Below are 11,414 nucleotides of genomic sequence, written 5' to 3'. Positions count from 1 at the left end.
ATCTCTCCTGGTCAAAGGCAAGGGTGTGTTTGTTCCTGGGCAATATCAGTGCATAGTGGGGAGCAGTTCGTCAGCTACTTATTAAGTGCCTACTGGCTTGTGTCAGGCTCCCAGCTGAATCCGAAAGCAGAGAAACACTCCAGGACACGGGAGCAGCTGTGAACATTCATGACCAGGCCTCTTACTGCTAGACTTGGGCACTGCTCTTCCTTGTACAGACGCTGCTAATTTGTTAGCTGGTTGTTCCCTCCTGTTCACAGCACTTCTGTTTTCGAGCCCTAAAAGAAAATGTGACCCATGCTCATCTCCAGCAAATAAGAAGGAATCTCGCTCACCAGCAACGAAACATCACGGTGAGGGCCATCTGTATGAAGGGACCTCTGATGGCCTTTGTCATTTCTTTTAACTTTTGTGCTTGTGCCTCGACATTTGTCCAGATCTTTTAGATGCCCAAACCTTACTGTCCATTTTCTCTAGTTAGCCATACCAGCTGACAGAGTAACTCTTGGTTTTAACTAGTTTAATCTTGTTTTTTTATCTGTTTGTGAAGAAACTTGATAGTTGACTCAGAGGTCAAGGACTGTGGATTCCAACCCTGACCTAGGGAATACACTTTGAGTCTTGCATTCCAGGCGGCTTCGATTGTGTTTGCACTGTACATCTGTTGTCTTCAGTGGTTGGTTTACCTGAGGGCAACATTCTATCTCTACTTACAGATCATGTTTCTGGGTATAGGTGTTTTTTTGTTTTTCAGTATGAAAATGTTCAAACATACAGAAAAATATAAAGAACAGTCTAATAACCATCTGTATACTTACCATCTAAATCCAAATATTAGGGGCGGCCCCGGTGGCGCAGCGGTTTAGTGCCGCCTGCAGCCCAGGGTGTGATCCTGGGGACCCTGGGTCGAGTCCCACGTCGGGTTGTCTGCGTGATGCCTGTTTCTCCCTCTGCCTGTGTCTCTGCCTCTCTCTATGTGTCTCTATGAATGAATAAATAAAATCTTTAAAAATAAATAAATAAATAAATAAATAAATAAATAAATAAATCCAAATATTAGCCAGTTGTTAATATTTACTTTTTTTGCTGAATCGTTTCAAAGTAAATTACAGACATCGTGACACATTACACCTAAACATTCTGGCTTGCATTGCCCAAAAATAACATTTTCCTTCATAACCACAATATCATTATCATCCCTAACAAAATAAACCATCATTCCCTAATTTTATCCAATACCCAGCCCATATTCAAATTTTCACAGTTGTCCCCAAAAGGTCTTTATAGCTGTTCCTTTTCAAACCAGGATTTGAGGCCTTATTTACTTACTGTATTTGGTTATGTCTTGTAAGGCTCTTAATAACAGTTCCACTCCACCCTTCTTTTGTTTAACACATTTTTTTCAATTGTAGTAAAATACATATAACAAAATTTATCATCTTAACCATAGTTAAGAGTACAGTTTAGTGACATGAAGCACATTCACATTATGCAATCCTCACCATCATCCATCTCCAGGACTTGTTTCATCTTGCAAAACTGAAATTCTATCTCCATTAAACATTAAACTTCCCATTCTCCTCCTTTCCCCCACCTCCAGCAGCTGGCAACCACCTTTCTCCTTTCTATCTCTATGAATTTGACTACTCTTGGGACTTCATATTTACAGTACATGCCCTTTTGTGACTGACTGACTTCTAGTTTACTATATACTTTTTTTTTTTTCAATAACACTGATTTTTGGAAAAGGAAGGCCAACTATTTGGCCTCATACAATATTCCATATTCTCAATGTATCTGTTTCCATTTAATGACATTTGACTTTACTTTTTTTAAATGTTGCTCTTATAAATAAGAGGTTTGATCTAAGGGCATGATTAGATTGAAGCTAAACACTTTTTTTTTTGCAAGATTACATCACAGAGCAGTAATTTGTGATAAGATCAATTTTAACTCTCAAAATGGTATTGTTTTCTGTGAGGTCCAGTTTAGGAACAGCTTCATTCTGATTCCCAGAGATTGGAAAATCTATCTTTTTGCTTTTTATATTGGCCTAGAATAGCTCTGTATAGCTTAGCCATAACTATTTTGTAAGCCTGTTATATGTTGAGTATTCCAAATTGTATAATTCCACCTTTGAGGAGGCTTATAGTCTCTTGATAGTAAGGATTTGTTAATAGATTAAGAGAGATCATTTTACCTTCTGCCTTAAACATTTATTTCTTTTCTGTCTTGCTTCAGCTACTACACAGGTTCTGGAACCTCTGGCAGTCTCGGATTGAGCAGAGGGAAGAGAGAGAGCAGCTTCCCTCACTGTGTGCTGCCTGGGCCCACTGCAGGTAGGGACCTTGGCCTTCTCCTTAGGCTCTCCAGGGATTTAGTCACTGTTCTCTAGGAAAGAGCACTTACCCTTCCACTCATTACTAGGCAGATTCAAAAAGGTCCCGCTATAAACCAGTGGTTCCTAAGCTTATGTTTTCCTTTTGGCTGATCAGATGAGAGAGCAAATAAAGATGATTGTACTGGTTCTTGGTATAGTTTGAAGTATGTGCCATAGTTTGAAGTATGTGCCCGCTGGTCCCCTGCCTCAATCCTTTAGGCTTTAGTGATGTTCACATCTTATAATTCAAGCATCGATAGTGTCAAAAAGAAGTCTCAGGCAGGTTGGGTATTTATGGCTTGGTCTTGAAGAGTGTAGAGTCTCCTGAATTACAAATAAAAGCACCACATGTCTATGAGGAAAACTCAATGTATAGGAAAGTAGGTATAAAGTGAAAAATAAAAGTTGCCTGGATCCCTCCTGCTGATCACTTAGGCTTATTCTTCAGAGGTAACCACTCTTCACTTTATTGCTGCCAGAAATGTTCAATATACCCTCCTCCCACCTAATGATATAATCAATTTAATTTACATAGTTATAGGTCCCATTTTGGAGCCCTTTTTCTAACGAGTCAGTGAGAATCTCAATATTTAATTAAATTTGGAGTTATCAGGGTCTATCATTATTCTAAATCCTGGTTTACAGAACTGAATGTGGTTCTCACTCTCATATCACTATTAGAAAGGAGCTTGTCACAGACCCAGGTGGTCCCACATAAGGCTCAGAATTTCGTCATAAAACCAGCAAGTTCAGGATAGTTAGAAGATTTTATACATACTACCTTAATTAAGTTCCAGAGACATGGTGCTTGGTGGTCTAATTAGGTTTATAAGAGAGTTGTCAAAATTTGGAGCAGGCCATAGCTCCAAATAGGGGCTGACAGATTTTGCATTGAATAATAGGTTCTTACTTCCCTGTTTCCTAGAGTAAAACCAGTGAGGTGCCTTTAACGCTGAAGATGTAACTGCACTCAAATTTTCTGGCCTTAAAAACAAACAACATTTTAAAAACTCTAAACCTGAAAGTACAACAGGCAGTATGTGTTATGTGTTTGATTTCAGAATGACATTGCTACGCAAGTGTGTCAAATCATGGTTACAGTATACTCAGAAGAGGCGGTACAAGCAGGTAAGTAACTCATAGCAGGTGGCTCCACAGGCTGACATTCTTGGACCCATTTGTTCTGGAGAGATTCTCGGAAAAGACCTATGCTAAGAGGTCGTGGTAGTCTAATTAGGAAGAGAGGCTGCTGTGAAAAGCTCTAAAATATTTCCCCAGATCCCTTTAGTGATATCAGAAAGTCTGCATAAGCCCCATTCCTTCATTGGCTGTGAAAACGCAGGTGCTTTCTGAGAATGATGAGCTCTTACTAGCCATTCCATTCACATCATTACTCACGTACTATATTAGCCAGCCAGCCATCAGGAAATACTGAGAAAAGTACAGAACATAAGTGCCATGTTCTCACATTGAACAGTGAGACAGGTACCCACAGCAGGTGGGAGGACATGGGGATCAGTCTGGTGAATTAGTAAAGGCAGATTGAGAAAGGATTCAATTCCATTTTTTTTAAAGTTTTATTTATTTAAGTAATCTCTACACCTGACATGGGGCTCAAACTCACAACCCTGAAGAGTCGCATGTTCTTCTGGCTGAGCCAGCCATGTGCCCTGGATTCAGTTCCATTAAAAAAGACTCATTAAGGGACGCCTGGGTGGCTCAGTGGTGGAGCGTCTGCCTTTGGCCCAGGGCGTGATCCTGGAGTCCTGGGATCGAGTCCTACATCGGGCTTCCTGCATGGAGCCTGCTTCTCCCTCTGCCTCTGTCTGTCTGTCTGTCTCTCTCTCTCTCTCTCTGTGTGTGTGTGTTTCTCATGAATAAATAAATAAAAATCTAAAAAAGAAAGACTCATTGAGCAGACACTGTGCCTCAGACACTGTGCTAAGCACTGATTGTACAGTTGTGATAAAAAGCAGATAGACTTCCTGCTCCCACAGGTCTTGTATTTTAGCACCAGGATGGCAAATACGTGTGATCTGGCAGGTCAGCTCTAATGATGGTGGCAGCTGTTTGAGTGGTGAACCAGGAAGGGTTTCAAGGCCACATTTAGGCTTAGGGGAATTTTGTTCCACCCATAGTGTGCACATGGGCATTGCAGTGGTTAGTGTGCCACCCATGCCTTGTTTTGGCCATCCTTGGTGAGACAGGAGACACAAAGCAAACTCCTGCCAGTTATTTCCTACTGCTCCCTCCACTCTCCCCTCCATTTGCCGCTAGAGTCTAACAGGTGAATCTAAAGAATTTGGCTGCTCCCTCCTAATATTGGGAGAGAATCTGAATTTTCTAGCAGGGTCTATAAACTCCTTTGGGAGCTGGTCCCTGGTTATTTCTCCACACTTTCCTGTTACCAGCCTCTTTGTTCCTTCACAACTGTACTCTGGCCAGTTAAGTGGCCGGTTCTTCCCTAACTGCACTTCTCATTGTGTTTGCAGTCTGTGTCCCTCTGACCCTTTCAGCTCAGGCTCAAATGTTACTTCGTCCTCAGATCCTGTCTCCCGTGTGGCTTTGTCAGCCTGTTCTTGGCCTAGGTGTTTCCTGGCCTGTTTCCCTGACAGACTGTGAGCTACTTGAGGGTAGAACATGTGTCTTTCTTCTCCTTTAGCAGAGTGTTAACCGAGGGTAGATGCCAACTAATATTTTAATGAATGAATGAACGAACAAGTGAACAAATGGACTGCCACGGGTTGCTTCCGAGTTTTCCCTAAGGATCATCTCAGTTCTTGGTGTTTGCATGATGCCAGCCCAGGGCATGGTTTGCCTTCTCCACCTGGAAAATTCTTAGAATTGCTGCATTCTTTGACATTCCTTTGGATTATGTGGCTGTTTCTGAAAGGACGTTGCCACTTGGTCTTTTAAGCTCATTTAATGTACGCTCAACCAAAGATAGAGACCTTTAAGAAAAAAATTGAGTGCCAGGGTCGAAAGGTTGTGTTTATTCAAGGTAGAAAAGAAGCAGAGAGTCTTTTATTTTCCTCCTAGAAAAAGAGCCCCTTGACATGGGGACCCAGCATTGGTGGAAGGTCAAGGGTCAGTGTTCTTATCTCTCCACACTGCTTTTGCATGGCCTGTATGATATAGAAGATCTGAAAAATAGTAAGAGTCCTGCTTAGTTGCTGTTGTTTTTTTCAAATCTTTAGCTAACAATCTGAATGTCATCTAAGGAGATGACATCAGAGAACATCAAGTTCTTTAAAAAGAACATCAGTTCTTTCTATTTCAGGAAAAGAAAAATATTATTTATTGTGAGTTTCTTTTTAAAAAGCAATACTTAGGGATCCCTGGGTGGCACAGCAGTTTGGCGCCTGCCTTTGGCCCAGGGTGTGATCCTGGAGACCCGGGATCGAATCCCATGTCGGGCTCCCGGTGCATGGAGCCTGCTTCTCCCTCTGCCTGTGTCTCTCCCTCTCTCTCTCTCTCTGTGACTATCATAAATAAAAAATAAAAAGCAATACTTAAAGAATGGCAAAATGTTTGCTAATTGTTGAAACTGGATGGTAAGTTCATGGGGATTCATTATACTGTTGCTTCTACTTTTATTTACATTTGAAAATGTAAATGCCCTAAAGCAATATATAGACATTATAATTTGAGAAGTGTAGGAAGAGATAAAAGAAAAAAATGAAAATACCCATAATCTTAAAATAACATTTGGTGAGTAAATTTGGTATCTTTTTCCCTCTGTGTGCGTGGGAGAATGTGTACCTTATATTCACACACACACACGCTCACTGTTCAGTTTTCTGTTTCCATGTGAAAAATCACCCTAAACTCAGTGGCTTAAAAGAACAACCATGTTGTTGTACCTATGGGTTCTGTGAGTCAAAAATTGAAACAAGACATAGCAAAGATGTCAGGTCTCTTCTCCATGATTACAGGGGGCTCAGCTAGTTCTAATGGCAAGGCATTAGGATACTCTAGGAAGTTTCTTCACTCACATGGCTGGTTCCTGGACTGGAATAACTGGAAGACTGGGCTCATCTGGGACTGTTAACTGGAGAACCTATATTGGGCTTTTCTAAGAGGCTTGAATTGCCTCACAGCATGGTGGCCTGAGGGTAGTCAGACTTCCTATGTTGTTGCTCACTCCAAAAGTGTCACAGTGAATAAGACACAAGCTGTATGGCTTTTTTTTTTTTTAAGATTTTATTTATTTATTCATGGGAGAGACACACAGAGAGAGGCAGAGACACAGGCAGAGGGAGAAGCAGGCCCCATGCAAGGAGCCCCATGTGGGACTCGATCCTGGGTCTCCGATCAGGCCCTGGGCTGAAGGTCGCCCAGGCCACCCTGTATGGCTTTTATAAAGACCTAGCCTCAGAAGTCACATGGTTACTTTCACCATTCTGTTAGTCAAAACAATCACTGTCCCGCCCAGATTCAAGGGGACTTCTTAGTGAAGGAGGAAATCCAAAGAATTGGAGGTCCTGTTTTAAAAAGCCCCACACAGGGCAGCCCGGGTGGCTCAGCAGTTTAGTGCTACCTTCATCCCAGGGCCTGATCCTGGAGACCCAGGATGGAGTCCCATGTCGGGCTCCCTGCATGGAGCCTGCTTCTCTCTCTGCCTGTGTCTCTGTGCCTGTGTGTGTGTGTCTCATGAATAAATAATAAAATCTTTAACAAAAAATAAAATAAAAGCCCCACACATATGTATATGCTTTTATTCCCCCCCCCACACACACACACACAGTTTTGGATCATGGAGGTGTACATATATTTTTATGTCAGTTGTTGGTCTTCCTACTGATAATCAATGAAATAGTAGTAGCCTTTCATAATTACATAAAAATTTACAGAATCTTTATTACAAATAAACATCACAGGAATGCCTGGGTGTTGACATCTCATCGCCTCAGCAGTTGAGCATCTGCCTTTAGCTCAGAGTGTGATCCCAGAGTTCCGGGATCGAGTCCCACATTGGTCTCCCCACAGGGAGCCTGCTTGTCTCTCTCTCTCTGTGTCCATCATGAATAAATAAATAAAATCTTAAAAAAAAACCATAATAAAATCAAAAGATGTATTGCGAGGTGGGAACAATGTTGGTAACACATGTGACAAAGGACTGATACATTTCTTAAGGTTCAAAAAGCCCATGTATATGACTGAGTTAAATACTGGCAGTCATGGGATGCCTGTGTGGCTCAGTGGTTGAGCATCTGCCTTTGGCTTGGGTTGTGATCCCGGGGTCCTGGGATCAAGTCCTGCATCGGGCTCCCTATAGGGAGCCTGCTTCTCCCTCTATCTATGTCTCTGCCTCTCTCTGTGTCTCTCATGAATAAGTAAATAAAATCTTTAAAAATAAGTAAATAAATACTGGCAGTCAGTAAAACAGGCAATGGGTATGAACATTCACTACATAGGACAAAACGTTTAGATACATGTACGTACTCGTGGGTGCACACACATGAAGAGATGCTTAACCTATTTTAATTAAAGTAAACATTTTTTCCCTATTTCATTTTTCACCTGTCATGTTGACAAAGTAAAAATAATGATTTTAATCTTTTTCTCAATTTTGTATAGAAAGCAACCGTCTGTCAGAGTGTGACCCTGAAAGGTCATTTTTTAAATAACGTAAAGTACAAATAAAGGTCATTTGTTGTTATACTGTAGCGGCTGCGGTCCAGAGCAGACAGTCACTTCCAACAGAGAGCCCTGCCTGCGGCCTTCAACACATGGAGAAGATTCTGGCGATGGCACCAGCAGGAAAGTGTTCTCAATGCAAGAGCAGCACACTTTCACAGGTATGCGGTGTGCTCCTGCCTGTGCTGGCTTCTTAGGGCTGGTTTTGCTGCCCACGTGGCCATTTGTGGTGGTTTTTTTTTAGCCTCCCAGCCCCCTAGGCCCTGGTTCTTCCTGGTTTTTCAATTAGGTGGGCTCACTGATTTCATCTAGCAGGAAAAGCCAGCCAGTATTTCCCCTGGGAAAGCTTTTGCTCATCTTTATTGCAAGTGCTTTCAAAACAGCCTGAGTTTTATGCCCCATCCTCATTGTGAGCCAGTGTGAGCTCCATTAAAGCTGCCCATTAGCTTTCTGGATCAGAACATGGTTAGACCTTGGCAGGCAGGCATTCTTGAGTGTGATTTCCCTGAAATGTTTGCTTCCTGTTCTACTAAACCTAGCTTTTTGAAGTCTTGAGATACGGTCATCAACTAAATTAAGACGGGCAAGGAGCAGCGCTATGTCTTTTTAGCTCCCACAGAGGCAAACTTGCCCATAGTGGGTCCTTGCCACAGGTTAGCAGAATGTAACAAAGAAATTATTAATTGCTGACTCTATGTCTGCCACTGTGGTGGGTATGGTGTGATGGGAGAAAGGAAACAAATATATAAGCTTATTCGCCCAAGATGACATCACCTTCATTAATAATTTCTTTCTCACAGCAGTGCTGAGAGAACAGGCTCAAAATGACTGATGACTCCCCATGTGAAACAACCAATAAGTGGTAGAGCCAAGAGTTTAAATTCACATCTCCTTGACTCCAGGGACTTTCTGCTAGATCAAAAGGAAGATCTTTTTGATGACTTTGTAGAAACTTTCTTTGTGAGGAAGTAAGAATGATACACAAGAAACAGTTGAAGAACAGTGCCAGAGAATAGATGTGTGTCCCCAGTTTGTCAGCCCTGAGTTCTAGAGCTCAGAGCCTAGTGTTGAGGGAAGTCCCTGGGGGAGGCATGCTGTGAACTGGGGGCTGAGGATGGATGGGAAGAGTGTGCAGGATGACAAGGGCCAGACTGAGGGGATTGCCTAACCCCAGAAAAAGGTAACAGATAGATGTTTGAGCAGGTATGTGTAACTAGTAAAGTGATGGTTTTGGAAATTGCCCTGAGAACAGTGTCCTGTCAATTTAGGACAGAGAGACGAGAGGGAGGGATATGGGAGGGACGCTGGGAGAAGTTACAGTGATCTTGACTTTGAAGGAGTCTGAATGCTAGTCTGAGAGGTTCAGCCAGAACTTTAGGAGTCCTTCACACAAAGTCCAAGAAGTTTGTAGGAGGCAGCCTTGGGGAGTTGGAGGCTGGCAAGGGGATAGCCCTTACCTCTGCCCTTTCTGCAGAGAGAATGACTTCACCTTTCCCTGCTTCCTGTATGAAGCCTGGTATAAGATTCTGTTTGAAAAGTGGCTTTACTACTTAACACACGCACTCCTTTGTTTCTTTTACAGACAAAAAGTCATGATTGGTCTGTTGCTTCTTTTGTATTTTGGCATGCCATAGGGATTTTCAAAGGTTGAGGGTACTTTCAAAACAGCCAAGAGGAGTTTCCAAAAGGAATTTTGTTGGGAAGCATTCCTGAGACAAAGGGTGAAGGGTGAATTGGAGATGGGGAATAGCCAGGAGGCTTGAAGGGTTACCGAGGCCTGATCTGTATTTTACCTGGTTTTGGTTTAGTTGGATCTTTTTAGTAAACTTAGTTTTTTAGGTTCCTGCTTTCCTGCTCACAAGGGAGCAGAGTAATGGAGAGCCTAGCTTGGAAACTGGAGAGGCCTGAGTTCAGACCCTTGCTCTACCTGCCTGCCAGCTCTGTAACCCTGGGCAAGCTACTCAGTCTCCCTAAGCCTGTTTCCTCAAATGTAGAATGGAGATGAGTTGACAGTAGTCCTATTTCATAGGGTTGTCATGAAAGGTAAGTGAGATGATCCATGTGGAGTGCAAGCAGAATGCCAGCTCAAAATATCAGCCTCCCCCCCCCCCCCCCGCTAACCCCTAGAATTGATTTGTGACTCTCCTGGTAAATGAATATTAATAGGTTGGGTTTGAAGTTTAGCAAATCAGAGTTCCCCCAAAATGTGTATGTTCTATCTTTCTGTAATTCTTAGGGTATTTGTTTAATATTTTAGGAATATGGACAGAATTTAATAGTGAGATTAACGAAAAATGGTAGTTACTTCACCTACCAGTGAAATAGTATACTGAGAATGAGACAGGACTGGTTTGGTTTTTTTTTTGTTGTTGTTGTTGTTGTTGTTGTTTTAATTGAGCTAGAATTCATAGTGAAAGTCACAGATGTTAAGTAAACAGTTTGATGAGTTTTCACAAATGGTATACCTGGATAATCAATAGCCCAGTCAAGGTATAGGACATTTCCATCACCCCAGAAAGCTCCCTCATGCCCCCTTCTAGTCCGTTCCCATGCCACCCCCTATAGGTAACTACTGCTCTGATTTCTATCATCCCAGGTTAATTTTGCATATTTTTGAACTTTAAATAATAGGATCACACAATAGTTCTGTTGTGTCTGGCTTCTTTTAAAGTTCGGCGTAATGTTTTGGAGATTGAGCCATATTGTCAGGTAGTAGTTCAGTCTCTTCTTTGCTGAGTGGTATTGTATGAATATAAAACCAATGGGGACACCTGGGTGACTCAGTGGTTGAGCATCTGCCTTCAGCTCAGGGCGTGATCCTGGGGTCCAGCTTCCTCCATGGAGCCTGCTTCTCCCTCTGCCTGGGTCTCTGCCTCTCTCTCTCTCTCTCTCTCTCTCTCTCTGTCTGTCTTTCATGAATAAATAAATAAAATCTTAAAAAAATAAATATAAATTTAAAAAATGTTTTGATCCATTTTAACATATAAATAGTTTCCAGTTTGAGGCCATTGTGAATAAATCTCCTATGAACTATGGATTATGTTTTCATTTCTCTTGGACGGATACCTAGAAGCTGATTCGGGCTCACAGGGTGGGGATATGCTTCATCTTACAGGGGGGTCACATCATCATACACCCACCAGCAGATAGAATTCTAGTTGTTCCACATCCTCATCAACAGAAATACAACCAATCCTGTGGTTTTGACAGTCTTTTTAATTGAACCATTCTGGTGGATATGGAGTACCGTGTTACTTCCCTGCTAACTAATAATGCTGAGCATCTTTTTAAGGCCTAACCAGCCAGGATCAAAATCCTGTCATTTTACCAAGTCAGACTGATTGCCTTGAAGGAGGGAATTCCACAGAAATTCTGGGATGGTGCTCCTCCTGAG

General features: G+C 42.1%; 1 protein-coding gene across 6 annotated transcripts in view; it reads left to right on the top strand.

The window, feature by feature from the left end:
• The window catches only part of SFI1 (SFI1 centrin binding protein), a 94,364-nt gene that overhangs the window by 64,568 nt on the left and 18,382 nt on the right, over positions 1-11,414 (top strand). For all 6 annotated transcript variants that reach the window (XM_055323383.1, XM_055323382.1, XM_055323381.1 and 3 more), the window contains 4 exons: positions 261-353; positions 2,242-2,339; positions 3,442-3,508; positions 8,051-8,181. In XM_055323383.1, coding sequence (XP_055179358.1) covers positions 261-353; positions 2,242-2,339; positions 3,442-3,508; positions 8,051-8,181 — 389 coding nt within the window. The remainder of the gene's footprint in view (positions 1-260; positions 354-2,241; positions 2,340-3,441; positions 3,509-8,050; positions 8,182-11,414) is intronic.

The sequence above is a fragment of the Nyctereutes procyonoides genome, unplaced genomic scaffold, assembly GCF_905146905.1.
Source record: "Nyctereutes procyonoides isolate TBG_1078 unplaced genomic scaffold, NYPRO_anot_genome, whole genome shotgun sequence".
In the NCBI taxonomy this organism is placed as follows: Eukaryota; Metazoa; Chordata; class Mammalia; order Carnivora; family Canidae; genus Nyctereutes; species Nyctereutes procyonoides.
This window is presented reverse-complemented; position numbering and strand designations above follow the sequence as displayed.